The 24,492-nt window shown below is 35.0% G+C and overlaps 2 protein-coding genes and 1 long non-coding RNA gene across 3 annotated transcripts; 2 read left to right on the top strand and 1 right to left on the bottom strand.

Annotated features, from left to right (window-relative positions):
* Positions 1–8,086: 8,086 nt before the first annotated feature.
* LOC120081264 lies at positions 8,087–9,145 on the bottom strand. Its single transcript, XR_005482747.1, has 3 exons — positions 8,941–9,145; positions 8,307–8,567; positions 8,087–8,214 (listed from the first exon to the last, which is right to left on the bottom strand). It is a non-coding gene; the product is annotated as an uncharacterized LOC120081264 (long non-coding RNA).
* A 67-nt stretch (positions 9,146–9,212) lies between these two features.
* Positions 9,213–12,105, top strand: LOC120081263 (beta-D-glucosyl crocetin beta-1,6-glucosyltransferase-like). Its single transcript, XM_039035990.1, has 2 exons — positions 9,213–9,914; positions 11,345–12,105. Exons 1-2 carry the CDS (start codon positions 9,240–9,242, stop codon positions 12,014–12,016), a joined length of 1,347 nt encoding a protein of 448 aa, XP_038891918.1. The 5' UTR covers positions 9,213–9,239; the 3' UTR covers positions 12,017–12,105.
* A 305-nt stretch (positions 12,106–12,410) lies between these two features.
* Positions 12,411–14,249, top strand: LOC120081037. The gene is made up of 5 exons (XM_039035716.1): positions 12,411–12,725; positions 12,827–13,057; positions 13,151–13,444; positions 13,910–13,981; positions 14,097–14,249. The coding sequence occupies exons 1-5, from the start codon at positions 12,411–12,413 to the stop codon at positions 14,247–14,249; spliced, it is 1,065 nt and encodes a 354-aa protein (XP_038891644.1).
* The last annotated feature ends 10,243 nt before the right edge of the window (positions 14,250–24,492 follow it).

The following is a 24,492-nucleotide window of genomic DNA, read 5'->3' as shown; positions in this document are numbered from 1 at the left end:
CCAGACCATCGCAAAGATGATCGCATGCGTTAATCTTCATGAAGACTAGTTCGTCGCATGAAATGCTACAGCTATAGAGTAATAACCATGATAGAAGGTTGATCGCAAGGTGGGTGGAGTGCATTGATACATCAGAAGAAACGATCATGAACACATACCTTAGGAGTATCAACAAGATAGGGTGATGCTAACATTTCACCTACCGCATCAGAAGTGGCAGTGATTCAGAGTAGGATTACCAATGCTGTCGATGTTTGAGCTCTATAAATAGAGCCTTGGAGCCCAACTTTAAACCATCTAAGTCTCTACCTTGGGCAAATTCTTGTGAGCATAGATGAGAGCATGGGCGAGACATTCTTTGAGACTTTTTCACTTCCATAGCCCTTTCCGAGTGACGACCGAAGCTTCGCCGGAGATAGAGCTCTAGAGAGACTTCTCCACCACCCATCTATGGCACCACTGGTAGCCTTGACGTACATCTGATGGAAGCAAGAGATTGCCTACATCTAGCCCTCCACCCTTCTTCTTATCTCCGTATTGTATTACATTTTGGTTTAAGACATTAATACATTTTGTAATCAATGCATTTCTTTAGTTCTTTCAGCACCATCTTCATCATCATCTTCTTCTTTATCATCATTTACGTCCATCATTTAGTTAAGTGTTGATTGCAAGAATTATCGAATACTTAATCATACGACATAGAGATATGACGCATATAGCAAACCACCGAGAAGTGCGTTGCGCGAGTATAATGAGTCAATCCTCTTTGATTAAGTGTGAGGCTATCGCAATGCTTGTCTATGAGCTGAATAGCTATAACCAACTACCTGAGAGGGTAAGTAATGGAACTCACTAAGCAAAGTAAGCAGTGTTCCTAGAGATAGGAATAATATTATGCTCAATGCAACCATGCATTATAGAGATATGAGCATGTGGCTGACCACCGAGAGGTGTGCAATGCGTTAGTGTGGCGAACTGGGATTACTCTTACGACCAAGCTTAATGATGCGGTGAATTTACCCCTCCACAATTCTACTTCTCCATGCATCTTATTACATGATTCACAGTTGTCGTATCTCTACCAATTCTCATAGTCACACTTCTATTGCTCAATCTGTTTAGTTAGGAGTAGGAGTAGCGCATAACATTTTAACTTCTTTCTTTTTATTTACATTCACCACCTTAAACACATTACTTTACAAACATCATTTAGTTATAAGTCCCTATGTTCGACCTCGGATCATCCCGAGAAACTTTTGTTCTCGTTATACTTGGCGAGAAAGTAAGAAAACTTGTGACAGGAATGCATGGTCACCGCATACACAATTAACGCATATTAAGTTCAACGCGACCATTAATGCATAGAAATCAACACATAACAAAAGAGTGCATTTTCCAGCGCATCAAGTATTTGGGGTCGTTGTCGGAGACTTGACAGCTAATAGTTTGTTAAGTTTTGTGTTTTCCCAGGCACCCTTTTGATCTTAGGCATATTGTGGCTTATGCAACCAAAAGGTGTTGTGCCCGAATTCAATATTGACCCTGAGATCGAAAGGTTATCTGTTGCACGAGCTAGAAGCAGTCTTAAGAGCATGGTAACTGCCATGGCGGCCAATGAATGCTGGAAGCTCCGATGGTCGGGACGGTGAGTTCCTTAACCCAAGCAGTCGAGTTCAATCTTCTGCATGGAAGAGTCCTTGCGATGACCTCACTCCAATTTCTCCAGGGACATGTTCTACTCTATCTTTACTTTGCTTTCCTAGTTAACTTCTTTAGTTTATTTATTTGATTGTTGTTATTTTGTATTTGCAGCTGCTTTTTTTGGATGTGGTGTAACGTTCACTCCTTGTGGATGCGATAATAATTTCCTCTCGTTGTGTTGTTTTGAAAGAAGAATCCTCTCCATCATTCAATGCATGGCTATTTCATCTACATGAATTCTAAGTATTGACACAATTGATATTCTGCTCACATGTTTCTTTTCTTGTTATCTTTTTTAAATTCTCTTTTGTCTGCTTGCTTTCTTTTGCGTTGATAGATTAACATCCATGATGATGCTTATGTAAATTCACTACATCGAATAACTAAATGTCGCATGAGTCACCTTGCTTTAGTAGTTTTTTCAAAGTTTGACAGTTTTAAGTTTATTCTGTGCAAACCTCTTTTACTGCATGTCTAATGAGTTTGTCTTTAACTTTTTGGCAAGGACCCTACCACTCTCTAAATTTGGGGGTGGCAGTGGTCCGGGCAAATGCATCTATTTTAAACATTGCGATGATTATTCTTAAAAAAAATCATAATAAAAACTCCACTGTCAGTGTAAAGGGGAAACCTAAGCTGATAAGAGTTAAAGTTGTGAAAGGCACCTACCCATAGTTGGATACTTCGCATGATACCCGTGCAGGTAAGCCAAAACGAAAGTAGGAACCAGAATCGACACATGATAACAACTCTTCTATCTGGCACAAACTAGAATTAGCTAAGACAAGATTTGAGTTGAATATGGCACGCAACCGAAGTTGGATGCTCGCATGACACCCATGGGAGAAAGCAAAAACGAAGACCGTAACAAGGTTCAATGCCCCAATCCAATAATGAATCACAAAGCTTTGAATCGTATTAAACAATCGTATTGTAAAAAGTTAAAAGCAAAGTTGACTACGATGAGTAAAAAGTTTTTTAACGGAGGCTTTCCAGAATTAAACTTAGAAAATATTTCTTATAAGAAGTGGCTAAGTTTGAGGAGAGTGTTGCTACCATGGTTAGAGGTGCAAATGAATAATATTCTTAGAAGCTGGTCAACGCAAAGGAAGAGTCAGAGGGCAAGTTTTGAATTTCCTTAGTATAAGACATGCTTGAGAACAAGATTCTAAATTTGGGGGTGTGATAGCTTGTAGAAATACAAGCTATTGTAGCCTTTTACTTAGAATTATGGGAGTTGATGAGCAGAATATGTGTTGATAATACTAAGAATTCATGTGGAAAAGTGAGCTTGTGTCGACCAGCACTGAAAATCCTCGCTAACCCTATATCAGCTATTCTGCGTCAAAATGTCTATCCTTCTAGCTATTGCAGAAATCGATCACATGCGTTGATCCTAGACCATCGCAAAGATGATCGAATGCATTAATCTTCATGAAGACTAGTTCGTCGCATGGAATGTTGCAGCTACAAAGTAATAACAATGATGGAAGGTTGATCGCAAGGTGGGTGGAATGTGTTGATACTTCAAAAGAAATGATCATAAACGCATACTTTGGGATTATCAACAAGATAAGGTGATGCTAACATTTCACTTATCGGATCAGAAGTGGCAGTGATTCAGAATGGGATTACCAATACTGTCGGCATTTGAGCTCTATAAATAGAGCCTTGAAGCTCAACTTCAAACCATCCGAGTGTCTGCCTTGGGCAAATTCTTGTGATCGCAGATGAGAGCATGACTAAGACATTCTTTGAGAATTTTTCACTTCCACAGCCCTTTCCAAGTGACGACTGGAGCTTCGTCGAAGATAGAGCTCGAGAGATACTTCTCCACCACCCATTCATGGCACCACTGGCAGTCTTGATGTACATTTGATGGAAGCAAGAGATTACCTACATCTAGCCCTCCACCCTTCTTCTTATCTCTATATTGCATTACATTTTGGCTTAAGACATTAATACATTTTGTAATCAATGCATTCATTTAGTTTCTTCACCACCATCTTCATCATCTTCTTCTTCTTTATCATCATTTACGTCCATCGTTTAGTTAAGTGTTGATTGTAAGAATCATCGCATTCTCAATCATGCGGCATAGAGATATGACGTATGTAACAAACTACCGAGAGGTGTGTTGTGTGAGTATAGTGAGTCAATCCTCTTTGCTTAAGTGTGAGGCTATCGCAATGCTTGTCTATGAGCTGAGTAGCTATAACCAACTGCCCGAGAGGGTAAGTAGTAGAATTCACTAAGCAAAGTAAGCAATGTTCCTAGAGATAGGAACAATCTTATGCTCAACGCAACCATGCGTTATAGAGATATAAGCATGTGGCTGACCACTGAGAGGTGTGCGATGCATTAGTGTGGCGAACTGGGATTACCCTTGCGACCAAGGTTAATGATGTGGTGAATTTACCCCTTCCACAATTCTACTTCTTCATGCATCTTATTACACAATTCACAGTTACCGCATCTCTACCAATTCTTATAGTCAAACCTCCATTGCTCAATATGTTTAATTAGGAGTAGGAGTAGTGCCTAGCAATTAAATTATTTCTTTTTATTTACATTCTTCGCCTCAAACACATTACTTCACAAACATCATTTAGTTACAAGTCTCTGTATGCGACCTCGGATCATCCCGAGAAACTTGCATTCTCGTTATACTTGGCAAGAGAGCAAGAAAACTTATGACAGGAACGCATGGTCACCACATACACGATTAACGTATATTGAGTTCAATGCATGATCATTAACGCATAGAAATCAACACATATCAAAAGAGTGCATTTTTCTCCTCATTAGTAGTAATAGGGAAACTGAGTACGACTTAGACAGTTTTAGTGGATTCTATAACTCACATGGAATAATACATGAAAAGACTAACCCTATTCTCCTGAAATGAACGGAAAAGTAGAAAGGAAAAATAGAATTCTATTTGAATTAGTAGTTGTTATTTTGCTTAATTCAGGAGTTGTGTCTTATTGGTGAGGTGAAATTATCCTTACCGTGTGTTATGTCCTAAATAGAATACCAAAATCTAAAAACACAACTTCATCCTACGAAGTCCTTAAGAATAAGAAACCTAACTTGTCATACTTTAGAACTTGGGGGTGTCTAACCTTTGTAAGAATACCAGTCCCTAAAAGAAGAAAGCTTACTAGTAGAGTCTATGAGTGTATCTTTATAGGTTATGCTGTAAATAGTAAAGCCTATAGGTTATATGACCTAGTAAACCAAGTGATCATTGAGTTAAATGATGTCGACTTCTTTGAGGATAGATTTCCTTTTAAATCTAAGAATAGTGGGGCTCGAGTTCTAGTAGTCTGCCACCTATTAGAAGCCTAACCTCTAATAAAGAAACTGACCCAGAGCCTAGGAGAAGGAAAAGAACTAGAACTGTCAGGGACTTTGGGAATGACTTCCAGACCTATAACATACAAGAAGATCCTAAAGACCTAAAAGAAACCTTGTCCTCTATAGATGCAAACTTATGGCGAGAAGCTATAAATAATGAAATGGATTCTCTTGAGTCAAATAAGACTTGGCACTTAGTGGACCTACCCCCTAGGTTGCAAGGCAATAGGATGCAAGTGGATTCTAAGGAAGAAGCTTAGACCTGATTGAACAATAGACAAATTTAAAGCCAAGTTAGTAGCAAAAGGCTTTAGACAGAGAAGAAACATAGACTTCTTTGACATATTCTCCCTAGTAACTAGAATTGCCTTAATCCGTGTATTGTTCTCTCTCGCTACCCTATATAACCTCATAGTACATTAGATGGATGTAAAGGCAACTTTCCTAAATGGTGAACTTGAAGAAGAGATTTACATGGAACAACCTGAGGGCTTTATAGTCCACGGTTAAGAGAATGAGATTTGCAAGTTAGATCAATCTCTTTATGGCCTGAAACAAGCTCTTAACCAATGGCATGAAAATTTTGATAACCTAATCTTGTTTAAAGGTTTCAAAGTCAATGAAAGTGACAAATGCATCTACTATAAGTTTAAAAAAAATCTTTGCACAATCTTATGTTTGTATGTAGATGATTTGTTAATATTTGGATTGAACTGGCACATTATAAATGATGTGAAATCCATTTTAAGTACAAACTTCGATGTGAAAGACTTAGGAGAAGCGAGTTAATCTTAGGCATAAAAGTAACCAGGACTGAAAAGGGAATTTCTTTAGATCAATCTCACTATATAGAAAAGATTCTAAAAAAATATAGTTACTTTGAATGTAAACCAACGTGTACTCCTTATGACCTTAGTGTTAAGTTGTTCGAAAACACTGGTGATAGTGTTAATCAATCTAGTATGCGAGCATCATAGGTAGTCTTAGATGATATAGCTTATGCTGTAGGATTACTTGGTAGGTTTACAAGAAAATCTAGTATAGAGCACTGGAATGCTATAGAAAGAGTTATGAGGTACTTGAAGAAAACCCAGAACCTAGGATTATATTAATAGAAGTTTCCTGTTGTCCTAGAAGGGTTCAGCGATGCTGATTAGAACTCCCTTTTAGATGATTCAAAGATTACTAGTGGCTATATTTTCAATATAGCAAGCGGAGCTATCTCTCGGAAATCCAAGAAACATACTACTTTAGCTGGATCTACGATTGAGTTAGAAATGATAACACTAGCAACAACTAGTGAAGAAGCAGGTTGACATAGAAATATGCTATTAAAGATTCCCTTATGAGAAAAATTTGTACTAGTTATATTGATCCATTGCAATAGTATTGCAGCAATCGCAAAAGTTTAGAACCATTATTACAATGGAAAAAGATGAAAAATACGTGTAAGCACAGTATCATTAGAGAATTCCTCTGGTACAGTTAGAGTGGATCAAATATGAACTGATGAAAACTTGATAGATCATTTGACGAAAGAACTGGCCAGAGAGAAGGTTTTCAAAACCTCAAAAAGGATAGGACTCATGCCTATAGAGAGATGAATCACTGTGAGGAAAACCCAACCTGTAGACTGGAGATCCCAAGAAACAAGTTCAACGGGTAATAACTGATAACAAGTGATATGAAGTGAATCATGCTAAAACGAACACAGAGTTCCCTTCCTATGACCTAGGGCCTGAGCATGATATCCTGGAGCGTAAGAAAGGTTGAACTTAGTTCTTAATGAGATCTATACTTGATGTCAAATGGAGTACCTAGCTACATGAGTACTGTTGATAGACTCACCTATGTGAATATGGAAGTGGGGATCACTTCCTATGGAGTTTTAGGCAAACTTTCTAGAGTGTCCACTAAATTGGGATACACGTGTTAGGTCTTAAAGCACGAGCTTTCGATCCATACCTTAATGATGTTGTGTGTGAGATGTTGTTAGAGATGGAGTTCAAAACCAAGAGTTACTTTAGTATACTCTGAATCATCTATACTACGTAAAGGTTAAAGTCGTAAGACATCTTTGCTTATGCACTGTATTGTGCAGACTGATATTACTCGATAAAAATTGTTTTTCTTATGATTTTAAATTTTCAAGCGAGGGATTATTAGTAAAAAATTAATTTTAAATGAAAAAAAAATGACTTTTTGAGAATCCCATATTGCTAAGTTTAAGAAGTGGAATCTCCTTTATAAACTCCCACCTTGAGTTGTGGGTTTGGGCACGAAAGGGTACCCATGTTTTGGGGGGAGGGGGGAGGCAAATATGGGTATGGTGGATATCCCACACGCGCGTGTCGCCGTTCGTCCAATCGGTCTTGGTGGGGCACGCGTGTGTGTGGAAATTTTTTTATTAAAAAGAGTAATTATTTTTTTTTAATTATTTATTTATTATTAAAAAGAAAAAAGGGGAAAAGTCTTTTCGCACACTTCTTACATGTGGCCCGCGTGCACGTTTCATGGTTCCACGCGCTTCGCTCTCCATCCGTTTTGCATAACTGTTGGCCTTCAAGGCCTATATATTGCGTTGAGTTCTACCAGTTTTCACACAACATTTCATTCCCTCTCTTCTTTGCTCTTCGACGAAAACACTTCCCTTACGCACTTCTCTTTCATTTACGTTTTCCGAGAAACTTAGTTTTGAAGGGGAGTTTTCTGATCGGTTCCAGTGTAATTTCGTTTGAGATCATTTGTTTGGGTTGTTTTTATCCTGAGGACGATGTAGCCATAGTTGAACTGCTTGCACAAGGGGCAAAGCCACGAAATGTCTTAAAGAAAGAGAGCTCTACGAATCAGCTTGGAACTGATTTTTGTTTTCCAGGTTAATTTTTGACGTCCCACGTCGTTCGATCGGAGTTATCTTTTGACCACGAGAGGTAGTCGTTCCAACATGTATATATCTAAATAAGCATTCATACAAAATTCATATGACCCAACAAAAATGAGATATAGTAATGAGTACTATACACTTGGAGATGAAACAAAACGTAAACTTTATAAATTACAAAAATATGTTGATATCAAAATTCCAAATAATTCTAACATATTTGTATTTGTGGTCAAAACATTGCATGCATTTGATAGTCCTTCATCAACCTACAAAAAAAATATTAAGTTATAAAAGGTTCAAGTAAAATTTATTGAAATAATATATGAAATAAAGAAATAAAATAATTAGATATACGTACTAATTAAACTTTGTCATGAGGTCATGGAACTGTATTGCCGATGGCATCCTCAATATATGTCATTTCTGGGTTTGGCCTCCCATAAAATTGTATCATGTTTTATTGGCAAGTCTACCTCAAGTCTTACTACTTGTACCAAAGAAAACATGACGAACAAGAACTTTTTGGTCATTTGAAGACCATCAACCTTCAACAACTACCTCTCATGTACTACATGATTCTAGCAACTTGCACTTTCGGAGCATTAATATTGTTAATACCCTTTACCAACACGGAAATATAAAATACAATATATCACATAATGAGAAACTTGTAAAAAGTTTGTTAATCATCTAAAGTAGTTCACTAATCTATGAGTAATAAACAAGAAATTAAATAAACAAACATTACATACTTTTCTAAAGGTGAATATACAATTAGGTCAATAGTTGTTCATTTGTAGCATTAAAGAGTTGTTCTCTTGTATTTTCCTAAAATTAAAATTATTAAAAGAAACAAAGTAAACTTTCACAAGTATTTCAAATTGCGATACCCCAAAATCTAATTTAAAACCTCGTAATTTGAACTTCAGTCAAAGATTCATTAATTAGAAGGGAAAAAATAATCAAATTCTAAAATAATTTCAAAATAATACCTGCCTTTCTCCCAATAACCTTAGTACATCACAACCTTTCAAATCAAATTTTCACGTAAGTTCGAAGTACATTAAAAATACATTTACAAGAGAGAGGAAAAAACATCAAAACTTACTGAAGCAACAAATAGAATTCAGTTTCCTCCAAATATATATATATATATATATACACACACAAAACAAGCTTACAAAAGCGTCACGTTTTCCACGTTCTTTTCACCAAAGCCTCAAACCAAAAAATGTTCCTTAATATTTAAATCAATCTTCTCATTCATTTGTCCACAAATCCAACACAAACCATGGCCAGCAATAAACAAACCACCAAAAAAATCCTCATGCTCCCATGGTTAGCCCACGGCCACATTACCCCATTCTTTGAGCTAGCCAAAAGACTCTCAAAAAGCTTCCAAATTTGCTTATGTTCTTCCCCCATTAACCTCCAAGCCATAAACCCAGACCCTGCCCCAAATCACTCCATTCAACTCATTCCCCTCCATCTCCCATCCCTGCCCGACCTGCCCGCCCATATGCACACCACCAAAGGCCTTCCCTTGCACCTTGAGCCCACTTTGGTCAAGGCCTTCGACATGGCCGCTCCCGGTTTCGAGCTTCTCTTGGACCGGCTCGAGCCGGACCTGGTCCTTTCGGACCTGTTCATGCCATGGGCGGCTCGGTCGGCGTTGTCGAGGAATATTCCGGTGGTTAGCTTCGTGGTCACTGGCGTAGCGGTTGTTGCTGGTTTGGTGAATGGGTTTTGGAACAAGGGCCGGGAATTTCCCTTTCCGGAAGTTGATTTGAGTGAGCATTGGGTTTCGAAGAGTAGTGGAAGGAAGGTTTGTGATGAGGTGGGGCGTGATTGGGCTATGAGGTTTTTTGAGTGTATGAGAATGTCTTGTGATGTGGCTTTGGTTAATACTTCTCCCGAGTTTGAAGCCAAATATATTCAGTTTCTTGCTTCCTCCTTGAAGAAAAAGGTTTGGTTTTTATTGCTTCTTTGAACGAAAGCTAGTTATTTACTAACCATTTTATTTTATTTTTTTATTTTTAAAAGAATAAATTTATTTTCCAAAATTATTTTTAGTTTTTATACTTTGGCTTGTTTGTTTTAAATATTAGGTAAAAGTAGATGATAAAGCAATACATTTAAGAATATTTTTCAATAGCAAAAGACAAAAGATGAAGTGGTTACTAATGGAGGGTTTATATTTTGATTTAAATTTTATAAATTAAAATTTGTTTATTTTAGATAAATAGATATATATATATATATATATTAAAATTCATGAATATGACGAACTCATAATTAAAATTTTAGGATTATATTTGAAAAAAAATTAATTTATAATCACTAGATTAATTAATTTAAAATATTCAAATTTGTTTAGACCCGTTTAGTAACTATTGACTTAATTTTTAAAAAAAAAATAAAAACAAAATAGTTATCAAACGTGAGCTTAATTAATGACCTCAACACATAAAATGATAAGGTTTTAATTTAAAATAGTAAGTTAGAAAGAGTGACTAGAAAAGCTAAAAACTAGTATGTAAGTGCTTTTAAACATATAAAAAGATCCAAAAGTGTTTTTAAAAAAATTAAATAATGATTTGTTTAATCAAACATACAAAGAAGTTAATATTCTTTTAGAATATATTTTGACCTCCAAAAGCAATTCCAAATGTAGTGTAAATAATTTTTAATCAATTTTTTTACCTTCCTAAGCAATATGTTTATTTTAATTTCTAATTGAAAAATACTTGCCCTACTCCCTTTCTTTTCTGTAGTCCAATTCAATAATAGTATAATCATAATTTTTCTACGTGACAAAATTTTTTTTTTCTTTTTTTTTTTTTTTTTTTTGTTATTGTTTTAAATATTTCATGTAATTATACATATGTTTTGGATTCTAAATTTTGATATACATTTTTCAATGGAGTTTGGTTCAACTTATTTTTGTCTAATCTTTTATTTTGTATTCTACACATGCACTTTCTTTGAGGAAAAAAAAAAAGGTGGGTGATCAAATGAAAATTAAAGTAAATAAGCAAGAAAAAAACAACAATAATAAAGAATAATGTGTTGAGAATTTTTCTTCTTGTAATATGCCACATTCCACTCAACTTTATTTTCACCATCACCTCTTTGATTCAAAGGATAATGATTAGATGCAACACATAAGTTCATACTCCCTTTTTCCTTATATATTAAAAATAAGATTAATAAAATCATTTTTCAAAAAGTTGCCACATGACACATTATTATTGGATGTTGTCCGTGTAATCAATTTTTTTTTTGTTTAAATGAATTAGTCTTGCTTTTAAAAACTATTTAAACCCATCTGTTTTTGCCAATTTTTTTAAGTAACATTGTTCTTCCCATTAATCTTCTAATTCATATTCTTAACAGGTTCTCCCAATCGCTCCTCTAATTCCACAAATCGAACCAACCAATGAGAAATTAGAAATCCTCGAATGGCTCGACAAAAAAACACCAAAATCAACTATTTACGTTTCATTCGGAAGCGAATACTACCTAACAAAACAAGACACAGAAGAGCTAGCCCACGGTCTACACCAAAGCGGTGTGAATTTCATATGGGTCATTCGGTTCCCAAAGGGCCAAAACCTCACAATCGAAGAAGCATTACCAAAAAACTTCCTCAAGCAAACAGAAGACAAAGGACTCATCATCAATGAATGGGCGCCACAGTTGAAAATACTGAGTCATTCGAGTATTGGCGGGTTCGTGTGTCATTGTGGATGGAACTCTGTGGTCGAGAGCATCATGTTTGGGGTGCCGATTATGGCGCTACCAATGCAGCTCGACCAACCTTACCATGCAAAGGTGGTCGAGTGCGCCGGTTTGTGTGTGGAGGCTAAAAGGGATGGTGAAGGGAATGTTAAGAGAGAAGAGGTATTGAAGGCTATTAAAGAAGTAATGTTTGAGAAGAGAGGAGAGGCTTTGAGAGGGAAAGCGAGAGAGATTGGTGAGGCTTTGAGGAAGAGGGAAAAATGGATTATTTATGAAGTGGTTGATGAGTTTTGTAAGCTATGCAAGCAGGAAAGTAAAGGCGTGTAGAGATCGAAGAATGGAGTACTTGATAAATTATATGGTGAGACTGTTGTAATGTGACTGACAACTTAAATAAGAAATTTGAGTTAAAAGAATATATTTTTTATTTTAGAAATGTCATGTCGAAAAATGGTAAACTATTTAATAGATTTTGTTAATAGAGGACAAAAGTTGAGGATTTTTTTAAATATATATATATATTAAAGACTTAATAGTTCAATTTTCAAAATTGATAGTTAATTTGACATAAATCACCAAACTTCATAAACCAAAAGTGTTATTACTAGAATAAACTAACTTTGGTGTGTAGATATAGAAGAATAACACTTGGAACAAAACCATAAATTATTTGGTGAAATCGCTATAATGTGGCCGATGATTTATTTTGTTTGTGATGGTGATGGAGGTCTTATCTAGGCTGTTGAATAAACCTCCTGTGTGGTTTAGGTTCTATGATCGGTGTGAGCGTCTGGGCCTGACTCATTTGGTTTTTGCAAACAATTTGATGATTTTATGTGCAGCTGAGAAAGATTCTTTAGAGTTTGTGAGGCAGGTCCTGACAGATTTTGCAGGACTATCTGGGTTAGTTGCAAATGTTGAGAAGAGTTCCATGTTTGTTGCAAGTGTAGAGTCTAGGGAGGCAAAGAAACTAGCTGCGTCTATGGGTTTCTCTCTTAGTTCGCTGCCTGGTTTCTGGGTTTACCTTTATTGGTGGGTCAGTTGAAGGTTGTGGATTGTGCGCCTTTGATATGAAGGATTACAACTCGTATTAGAAGCTGGGCAATGTGGTCCCTCTCTTTTGTTGGGAGGTTGCAGCTTGTTAGGTCTGTTTTACAGTCCTTTCAGGTGTTTTGGTGTAGCATCTTCGTATTACCTGCGTGTATAACTCATGAGGTTGATCGTCTGTTACGTAGTTATTTATGGAAGGGTAGTGTGGTGAGTCGGGGTGGTGCACGGGTGGCGTGGGATGAGGTGTGCTTGCCGTTGGGAGATGGAGGTTTCGGTGTGAAGCATGTGGCCTCTTTGAACAACTCTGCTATTATGAAGGTGCTCTGTCTTCTCTTAATTAAATCGGGGTCATTATGGGTGGCGTGGGTGGAGGCGTATTTTTTGCGTGGGCAGTCGTTGTGAGCTGTTCAGAGTGAGGTTGGGAGGTCTTGGTGTTTGAGGGCTATCTTGCGAAGTAAAGATAGATTCAAGCATCTGGTTCGTTTGATGATCGACGATGGACGGCCTTGTTTTGTTTGGTGGGATCCTTGGCTATCAGGGGGAGCGATTTTGGATTCATACAGGTCTACAGTGGTTTATGATATAGGGAGTAGTTTGGAGGCGCAGTTGTCGAAGTTCATGGATGGTGAGGGAGGTTGGAGGTGGCCTACAATGTCTTGGGAGCTGCTTGAGATCTGGGGTTTTATTCAGGCAGTGGGGCCTAGGGTGAGGGGGGAGGATTATTAGGTTTGGGTGCCGGATGCTAGTGGTCGATTTTTTATTGCTAGTGCGCGGGAGAGTTTGGGTCCTCATTGTTCTAGGGTGTCTTGGGCTGGTATTCTGTGGGGGGGGGAGAGGAGGTGGAGTGGTATTCTGCGTCACTCTTTCTGTGCGTGGTTAGCTATGAGGGATAGGTTGGGTATGCGGGATTGGTTGAGGAGTTGGGGTGTGTTGTCAAAGGGGGGGTGTCTTTTGTGTGGGGGAGGTGTGGAGTCGCGGGATCATTTATTTTTGTAGTATAGGTTTGGGAGAGAGGTGTGGTCTGGTGTATTGCATCAGTTGGGTTCGTCGTATCAGTTGGCGGGTTGGGATGTAGAGTTGAGTTGGTTGTGCCGAGTAGGGTTGGGTAAGGGAGTGCGTAGTAAGTTGTTCCGTGTTTTCTGGTGTGCTTCCATTTACTACATCTGGTAGGAGCGTAATCAGCAGCTGCATGGAGGTCGATCGAGGTCGGTATCTGCTTTGGTTCACCTTATGGTCTCTACGGTTCGTGCTCATACTGCTTCCTAGCGGGTTGACCTTCGTGGTCTTATCTAGTGTGTTTACGAAAGTTTTTTCTTTTTGAACTTTCTGTTGTTCTTTGTTTTGCTGTTGTCCCTAGTTTATGGGGTTTTGGGTTCTTTTCTCTGGCTTTCTCCCTAATGGTTTGCGAGTTTGTGTTTATGTGTTGGTTATGTTTTGGTCTTATCTTGTTGGCTTCATTTTGGTTTTGTTACTCTGTCTTTGCCTGTGCTTTGTTGCTTTGATGCCTTGATCTCGGATTATGGGATCCCCTTGTTGTTGTATAATAATATCACCTATTTTTAAAAAAATTTGGCAAAGAGAAAAGCTTTATTATATAATAATTTTAGAAATGCCACATCGGCAACTGTTAACGATTTAACGGATTTTGATAATGGTGGGATTAGAGTTGGGCATTTTCTAAATGTTGATGACTTGATAGTTCAATTTTAAAATTTATGGATTAATTTGACACAAGTCTCCAAATCTCAAGGATCAGTAGTATTATTTATCTAAATTTTGTTTTGAAAGTACAACATAATCTATCTATTCTATATTAAAAGGGGCAATAAGGTGATAATTTTTCTCTTTCCTTTTTACTCTTACAATTTTTTACAATTTCCATTTTGTCCCTATTATATTCCTGGTAGACACCTGATCAATCAAACCCTTTCATCGAAGTACCCTTTTGCAAGACGCTCCATCCCTTTTACAATAAACCCTCTAACCTCTTTTTATTTAAGTTTTTGTAGGATTTTATTTTTATCAATTGTTCATAAGCAACCCTTTCTAAATTACCAAAGATCAAAATGGGACCAGAGTGTTAGACATATTTAAATAATAATACGTTTAATTAAAGTATGAGCTATATATGTGGATTAATAATTTATCACATTGGGTTATTTTATTAGATTGGTTCATATTGTGTGATCTAATTAATTAAGGCCTAGATATGAATGGAAGCTCATTTCTAGTTAATTAGAATTTAATGGGAATCATAATATAAGCTTAGGCTATGGTCCCCAATATACTAAAAGATATCTAGAGAGAGGTCATTCGGAGTTTGGTTGAGGAAGATAATAGCAAGTTTAGAGCCATCATTAATTCGCCAATGGAATCCGATACGTATATATTCTTGACAATTTGACATTAATGATTTTAGGATTTATCTATTTAATATAGATATAAAGTTATATGCTAATAAGTGGTATAAGACCATGAATTTCATGTTGGATTGTTGGTTTATGTTTGTTTTTCATTGGGATTTGATCCAATTTTGATTTCTTTTAAAGTTGATTAAAGATTTAAAAGGGAAAAAATCCGCATCGCAGCACACATGAAAACCTTAGGCCACTATTTTTTTTTTTTTGGGTCAATTAGTATTAAAGAAACCATCGGCGATGGTTTTGATCAAAAGCCACCGATTGTGGTTATCATGGTTTTCCGGCGATGAATTTTTCAATCAAAAGAGCTTGTCCACTATGAATTTGAGTGGCTTTTAATTTGATGAATTATGTAATTTTAAGTGGGTTTTTAATTGGATAAATTCGGTGATTTTAAGTTGGTTTTAATTTGATGAATGATGTGAATTTAAGTGGGTTTTAGGATTAATCTTATTGAAGATCTTGTATATTTCAATAATGGATCAATCAAAGTTAACCAATCTTGTAAATTATTGTTTAATTACGAATTGATTGATAATTTTGTAATTTTAAATTTAAATTATGGAATCATCCCGCAATACACTATGTCGGGACAACCCAGCATGAATGGTGTAGCAGAAAGGCGAAATATAACACTTAAGAATACAGTAAGAAGTATGATTAGTCATTCTTCTTTACCAGAATCCCTCTAAGGTGAGGCACTAAAGACTGCAACATATATCCTTAATAGAGTGCCTAGTAAAGTAGTAGCTAAAACTCCTTATGAGTTATGGATAGGAAAGAAGCCTAGTATTAGGCATCTTCACATCTGGAGTTGTCCATCTGAGGCTAGGCCTTACAGGCCTAATGAAAGAAAATTAGACTAAAAAACTATTAGTTGTTATTTTGTTAGATATTCTGAACGCTCTCGGGATTTCAAATTTTATGATCCCAGTTCTAGATTATTGTTTGAAATGAGAAATGCTAGATTCCTTGAGGATGTTGAGTTTAAGGGGAAGATAACATAAGGAAAGTTGTCTTTGAAAAGGAATTAGTTTCTTTTCCCAATGTAGTTATAAATGATGTTCAGGCTCCAATTCCTGACTTCACTATTAAACCAATTACAGAACAGGACAACATTAACGTTCCCGATTATTGAGCATGAAGTTCAAACTAAACAACTTCAAGAAGTACCACTAAGGAGATCCACTAGAGAAAGAAGCAGTGCAATTTCAAATGATTATATTGCATTTCTTCAAGAACATCAAGATGATGTAGGCGTAATGGAAGATAATCCAATCGACTTCCAACAAACTCTATAAAGTTCTAACTCTCAAAAGTGGATAAATGCTATAGAAGAGAAAATAAAATCCATGAAAGACAATGACATATTGTTAGGGTTGATGCCCTAAAGCCTCGTGTCCTGTAGTTTGTAAACAATATGTACGAACACTTGTGTTATTAATATTGATATTTACTTCACATCTTGTATTTTGCTCGGTTAATTGTTTTATTTGCATTACCACAAACCAATAAACATAAAATCCCTGGTTATCTATATGTGACTCAAGCATGTATGTGGTGACATTCAAGTGGATCATGTCTTGAGTGATAACCAAAATGGTCTGTAGTATATGGATATAGGAGGGAAACCTTATCCTGGTAATGCTATGGACGCGGCCCGCTTTGTGGAATGGTCACAAGTGTTATGACTTGTCACAGATGGTCTGATCCTGATCATTCGTGTTGGGGACATGCGAGCGGGGGCATTCTATACAAAGAGTTTGTATAAGATCTGACCACGAAGTGTTAACGTCTCGTTATATAACACCATTCATGAAAGAGACTTCACTTCACTAGGATGACCATAGGTAACATGGCCTCAATCCTGAGTGAGTTAGGAACTCCTACCATTGAGGGTGGTCCTTTGATTTGTATGGGTGCGAGTGACCAGGTTGCCGATTCAAACCTACCATTTTGGAGATTCGCCTGATTTGGGAGCTGTGAACTCAGCTATACAGGTGGAATTCACTCCTTCACTGAGGTAGGCGTAAGCATATAGATGGCTTCCTTAAGGGCTGATTCCGAGGCTTGAACGATGTGGCGCCGCACACCTTCTCTTGGCCTGAGAGGTGTTCACACATAGTTGGACTATGTTGTATTGTTCATTAGAGGAATCAGTGGTACTTAAGGAGTGAGATGTAACTACAGGAGCATAACGGTAATTTGGCCCAGCTGTACTTACGAGCATCTGTGAAGGATCATTGTACTCATGATTGTTTATATCTGATGGACACAGAAATATATCTGTGGTAAGAAGAGTTCAGCTATTGGTCTTTAGTGGAATCACTGATAGTTAACGGATGGTGGATCTCGTGGCTAAAGAGTTTAGTCAGTTATTCACGTACTGTTGGAGCTTCGAGCCACAGGTCCATTAGGTCCCCTGGGTAGCTTGGATAAAGTCTAGAACCAGTATTTGGTGTAATTTGAAATGTTCAAATTGACAAGAGGAAGTTCGATTATATATGATATAATTGGACTGGTTAATTATATATGATATAATTGGCAAATGTATGAGATACATTATTTTGGAGTAAATTAGATATAAATATGATTTATATCAAGTAGACGAGAAAATACTATAGTAGATATGTGATATCAAACTATAGGATATAAATATAATATGATTATATTTATTTATTAATTAATTGATTAATTATATGATAATTAATCCATTTTTCTACGTTCGGACGTGGGTAGTGGGCAGCATTGGTTCTGGTAACCGATGGGTTAAAATGAAAAATGTTTTCATTTTTCGTAGTCGTTCGTCCACCCAAAAAGAATTCATGAAACAATCACCCGAAAGACTATACAACTATTCTCTATGAGTTTTCATGTTTTAAAATCGATCTAATATAACTTCATTATCTAATTTATCCAATAAATCTTTCTGAATATGTTATTTGTGAGTGGTGAATGATGTGATATGTATATCCAAATGAGGGACGAAAAAATTATCTTGCAGCTTTAATTATGAAATTAATTAAAATAAATATATACATATGTAGTGTGAATCTGAAAATTGCTTTAAGAAATGAATGATATATTTTCAATAGAATATTGTTGAAGGTGAGAATTTATGTTGAAATAGAGATCTATGGACAATAGAAATTGTTGCTGATTTTTTCTTCTTTTAAACTTTTGTTAAGGTGACCACTTGGAAATTTTAGTCAATGTCCTTCTCTCTCTCTTTTTAGTTAAAATATCATTTTGGTACCTGTACTTTGAAGTTTATTCAATTTTAGTCTCTAATCCCCATACTTTCAATAAATATAAAATTTAGTCCCTCAAGTTAATTTTTATCAAAATTGATTAAATAATAATGATAATTTTCATGCAAAAAAAAATAAAATATGTGAATATGTTTTCAAAATTTATAGTAAAAATCAACAATACACTAACATTGGAGACTAGATTTAAGATTTGTTGAAAGTATTGGGACTAAATTTGAACAAACTTTAAAGTATGGGGACGAAAATATATGTAATATATATATTTTTTTTTTTGGTTAGTGTGGGTGAAATCCTACCTTGTACTGGGGCAGAATAGAAGCACCTATAGACTAACTACAACCATAAAATCTAATAATCGAACGAACCCACGATCAATAGTGTCAAAGAGCGCCCCCTATCACCGCTCTATACACAGATTTTGATTATTATATCGAATTTTATATGCATATGTATGTGTGTATATATATATATGTTATACAAAAATCGATAATCTGGGGGACACGTGCCTCTAGTTGCTACGTGGATCTGTTGGTGATGTCACGTGTTTTATGTTGGGAAGGAAGATTTTTTATGCTGGTTTTAAAATGTCATTGTTTTATTGATCACTGTTAAAATAAACAATTACCTATAATATGAGTGACCAGAGTCAATTGTAAAATTTTATTCAAATTTAATTTAACCTTCAAATTAAATTCATCAGCTCACGAATATTAGGGAATCAAACTCTTGAAATTATAATTTCCATAGTAGGGAAGTTTTATTACAGGGATATTTTTCAAAATAGAAAAACAAGAAAAAATATTTATACAAATAGTAAAATTTAATTATAGTTGAGATAGATATTATTATCGATGTCTATCACAAATAGACACTAATAGAATTCTATCTGTGAAACTGATAGAAGTCTATCATTGGTACTATTAAGTGATAGAAATTGATAAAAGTCTATCGTTGATAAAGGTTGATAGAAATTTATCGGTGTTTTTTCTACTATTTTTGTAAATAGTTTAACATTTTTTCTATTCGTAAAAATTTATCTTTATTATATATAAAAAAATAATATAATTATGATAGAAAAATCAAAACTCCTCTTTTGTTAAAATAAATCATTTTATAAAAATATAAGAGAAACATCTTTATTAAAATTCGATTATTATTTTTTATATTAAAGAAACTTTTTAAAATCAAATAAGAAAAATAATAACAAGAAAACATGTTCCTTGAGATGTGGGATGAGTTTGGAGTTAGAGCTAGAATTTGGGCAGAATTATGGCTGTGAAGAGTTTTGATTTTCTTTTTCTGTTATTAAAAAGTAAAATGAAAAATTAATTAAATAAAAAAATCCATAAAATACAACTTTTACGGGAGATATTTGAAAAATTAAAACTAATTAATAATAGTGGAGAGAAAAAACTGTCCCTATAACTAAAATTCAGAAGACAAATAAAACTTTATTTTCGGCTTGCTAATATATCTATATTATGTTTAAAAGAGTAATAAGGAAGAATTTTAACCTTTCTTTTTACCCTTACAATTTTTAAAATTTTTTGTTTATCCCTATGGTATCTCTTCATTAAAACCTTTTGGCAGAAACCTTATCAATTGAAACCTTTAATCAAAACATCCATTTGCAAAAAAACTTCACCCCTTCACTACAGCAACCGCTCTAGTCTACTTATTTATTTATTTACTAAAGTCCTTGCAAAATTTTGTTTTTCTTAGGCATTGTTCTTAAAAAACTATTTCAAAATTAAGGTTGAAGTCTAAAACGACAATTTAAGTTCTTTTTCCCTCTTTTTTATGTTTGTTTGAATTACTTTTTAGCGAAATGGTAGTGTACGATTTTTGTGACTTACATTTTGCAAGTGTTAAGAAGCGATGGATCCATGATATTGTTGACGATTTACAAAATGTTGGAACAAGGAATTAGTTGTTCATTTGTTTGTGTTCTTAGATGCACATTGTTCTCTTTTTAGTTTAACAATTTTTATTTGGTTACATATTCTTTGTAGAAAGACGTTGTCATTCTAGATTGACGTGATGAAATGTCTTATGTCATTCTTCAATATGAATATTTCTTAATCTAGGTGCAATATTTTCTCTAGTTAAATCCAAGTATAAATCTAAATAGAGTATGCCTCAGTGCGATCTGAGTGTCGAAGTTAGGGACATGCGATTAAAATATGCGGTAAAGTTTTGCTCGATCTTGACACAGTGTTTTGACTATAAAGTAGGCGATGGAAATGTATATATCTAATGATCCTATTTAATCTAAGCGATGGGATGGATGAAATAGATGTGATGATAATTGCAATTCAAAATAAAGCAGTGTGCGACGATAACGGATGAAATACAAATAGATGAATAGGGTTGAGAAAGATTTATCGACATTCTCCCAAATAGTGTATTAAGTTAAGCTTTCGTGCTAGAAACTCATACTTAGCAAACTTCACCTCTCGATTTTGATGCCACACTATCCTATCTAGATGCATGTGATGAATTTTGATTGTGAAAGATTATCTTTATCTTTATAGTTTACTTTTTTCCTTGTTAAACAGGTTCCACAATCGCTTCATTTCTCAATACATTAATTGTTTTGTATTTAGATCAATCTCTCGACTTAATCTTAGTAATTCGATAAGCACATGTTAAAACAAGATAAACGCCTACTTATGCATGACTTAGTTAAAAATGATAACTATTTTTCCTCAACCCATGGATAATTTAGCTACTCATGCTTGTGGAAGAAGACAGAGATGTATGAAACATGGAAGGAATTACATTCATATTAAGAATAGTATTCTTCAATCACTACACTTAATACAAATATAAAGGAACAGATGATGCAAAAAATAAAAGATAAGTAAAGAATCAAGACGTAGGTGACAATCTCTTGCTTCTTAAGACTCTTAATGGTGACTACTTTATGTTGATTGCATGATCTAGAGAAACTCCTTCTTCCTCCCCAGACAATTATCACAAGAGAAGCTTGGAAGAACGGTGTGTTGGGTTGTATGTCCTAAAACTTGCAGTTTATAAAGTTAAACATATTCTATTATCAATAAAGATGTTATTCAATATTTCTTCAATAAAGTTGTTATTGAATATGTTAATTGCACTTGTAAAGACTAAATCCAATAAACTAAGATCCATGGCTATTATACGAATACTTGAACTTTATGTAGAGACACAAAGATGGATCAAATTCGAGTAAATAGTCAAAATGGTCTATAGTATATGAATAAGGTTGGGTGCCTTATTCTAGTAACAATATCGGATACAACCCACTCTGTAGTTGTTACAATTTGTTGTAAGGTGCTACAAACGAAGTGATCCTGATTCGTTCATGCATTGACATGAAGAGCAAAGGCATCCTATGCAATGAGTTTGCGTAAGATTGGACCAAGAAATAAGTCACTCTTATTTTATAGTGTTGTTTACTGTTTAAGACTGACTATTTCGCTTAGATGACCTAGGTAACTCGATCTTAATCCTGAGCTAACTATGAAATCCTGTTTATTCGAGATTATCCTTAGATTTGCATAGATGGGGGTTACATTTCAGGGGTAAGACCAGGTAGATAGTTGGGGCATAGGGTGCAAGACGGAATTCACGCCTACCCGATTTAGGGATAGGAGGAGGGTTGTTCTCTAAAGTGTTGAATCCAAGTCTTGAACAAGGGGCCCCACCCTCTCATTGGTCCGAGAGGGATCCGGTTTAGTGATTGGATCACAAACCAATTGTTCATTAGAGGATTAGTGGAACTTAAGGAGAAGACATAATTTCGGGGGTAAAATATCATATTGACCCAATCGTTATTACGAAAAACCTGTGAAAGGTCGATTTACTGATTATGGTTAAATCAAATGGACACAAATATATCTATAGTAGGAAGTGTGCAACTATCAAGTTATAGTGGTGTGACTCGATAGTTAACGGATATTGATTAATTCGGTCTAAAGAGTTTTAGCCAATTAATCTCAAGTCGTTGGAGCTCATGAACAGTAGGTCCATAAGGTCCCTCTACTAGCTCGTAAAATATGAACACCTTGAATTACTAAATTGAGTGAATTTGGAATGATTTCAATTTGAAATGTTCAAATTGAATTTAGGGTTTGAACTTGAATAGTTCAAATTCAAATTAGGGTTAGTATAATAATATTTGATATAATTAATTAACGTTTAACTTATTGAAATTAAACGAAATTGGAGAGTTTATAAAATTTAAATATTGATTTAAATATTAATAACATGAATAGGGTTCATGTTTAAAATCAGGTGTGTGATTAATTTAATATTTGATATTAAATTATTATTTAATTAATTAAAATTCAAAATTAATTTTCATTTTTATTTCAATTTCAGAAATTGAAATATCATTTTTTATTTTAGTTAATTTTAAATTAATTAAAATTAGAAATAAAAATAGAAATTAAGTTGGAGGAGTCACGAGAGGCGGAGGTGGCGGTGGAGTTGGAGGAGGAGGATATACTGGAGAAAGAGTGAAGACTGATGTCATAACCAAACTTGAGAGCAGCCATCATAGAGATGATAATCACCGGAATCATCTTGGTCTCGAATTCAACTGCAGCTAGAGCCATGGGAAATGCGACTGCCGACATAGTAATAGAATAAAGAGTCAAATCAAATAATCACGAGAGAATGAGATTTTGAGATAGATTTGAATAGGTTTTATAGACTAAGAATGAAACTGGAGATACAAAAATTAAACCTATCATCAATATATTTATGCTTGATTCTCTCGTCTGATTAAATCATATCATATAAATTTGAGGCAATTTATGATTCATTAGCTGAAATGGTGGTGATGATGGCTTGTTTGGAGCTTTTGTCCGAGGATTCCACCATGATAAGATGCAATTTCATTTTTCACTACAAATTCACATAATTTCAGTATCGTTGTTCCTCCTCCTCTGCATGCAAACTCATATGAATTCATATATATAGTAAGTGTTGACCAATATTTTTCTATCTTTGAATTTTGAAATTTGTATCGATTTGATCCTTAAGTTTTCAAATTTTTAAGGACAATATGATAAATAACAAAATTTAATTATGTATTTTGAAAAATGACAAAATTTGTTTGTTATAGTAAAAATGACAAAACATATTACTTTAATATTAAAACAGAATTACTAAAGGATTAAAATACCGAAATCTATTTAAATCTCAACCCACTAAAATTAGTTAATTTAAATCTCAAATTAAAATTAAATTCCAAAACAAGATAAAGAGCATTATTTCAATCTTGAATTAAAATTAAATTTGCAAACAAGACCCTCATGTGAACACCAATCTATACTCTCTAGCACGATAAGTCCGCCCGAAAATTATGTTCACTCCATAATCTTGTCAAACGTCATTAATTATATCCCTCAAGCGGTATGTTTGACCAACTTGTTCGTATTTGGACTTGATTAAGTATCCAATAAACCCAACTTTTTGCTTGTCAATGATTACCTGCTCTAATTTCAAGAAAACATGTATGTTTGCTTGGATATTTAGTCACTTTGAAGGAATCACTTTCTTTCATTTTTTTCGCACGGACCCTCCACTTGCATTCCTCCACCAAACACCAGACAATTAGCAAGCTCTTTGTTGATTTTTTTACACGATAGTTAAAGTTCTTTCTTATTGCAAGCAACAATAATTTAATTGACAAATCATATTTCGAAAATAAAATTTGACCGACCTTTATATCCTCGTTATTCAACAGTCATGAGGTATTGTGATGAGGTCGTCATATGATGGGCCATCTGATGGTCTGGGTATATCTACAAATGGTTGGGTTGGAATAATGGAGTGCATTTGAACCGAAGGCATCACAATTGGTGGGACGGGAGCAGGTGAAGTTGGAACATAGATGTAAGGTGTTGGAGAAGTTTGTGATCCTGAAGATTGTCCATATCCATATTCAGTATCAAACTATGAAGTACATTTAGGTTCACTGTTGTGACCAAACCAAGCTTCACTTCAGTCATCCCCCAAGTTTTGACTGGTGGAAATGGGTTGATCGGTTGGATCGCAATGCTGGTACATA

Source organism: Benincasa hispida, chromosome 7 (genome assembly GCF_009727055.1).
Source record: "Benincasa hispida cultivar B227 chromosome 7, ASM972705v1, whole genome shotgun sequence".
NCBI classification, from domain to species: Eukaryota; Viridiplantae; Streptophyta; class Magnoliopsida; order Cucurbitales; family Cucurbitaceae; genus Benincasa; species Benincasa hispida.
Note: the sequence above shows the minus strand (reverse complement) of the source record. Positions and strands in the feature narration are given on the sequence as shown.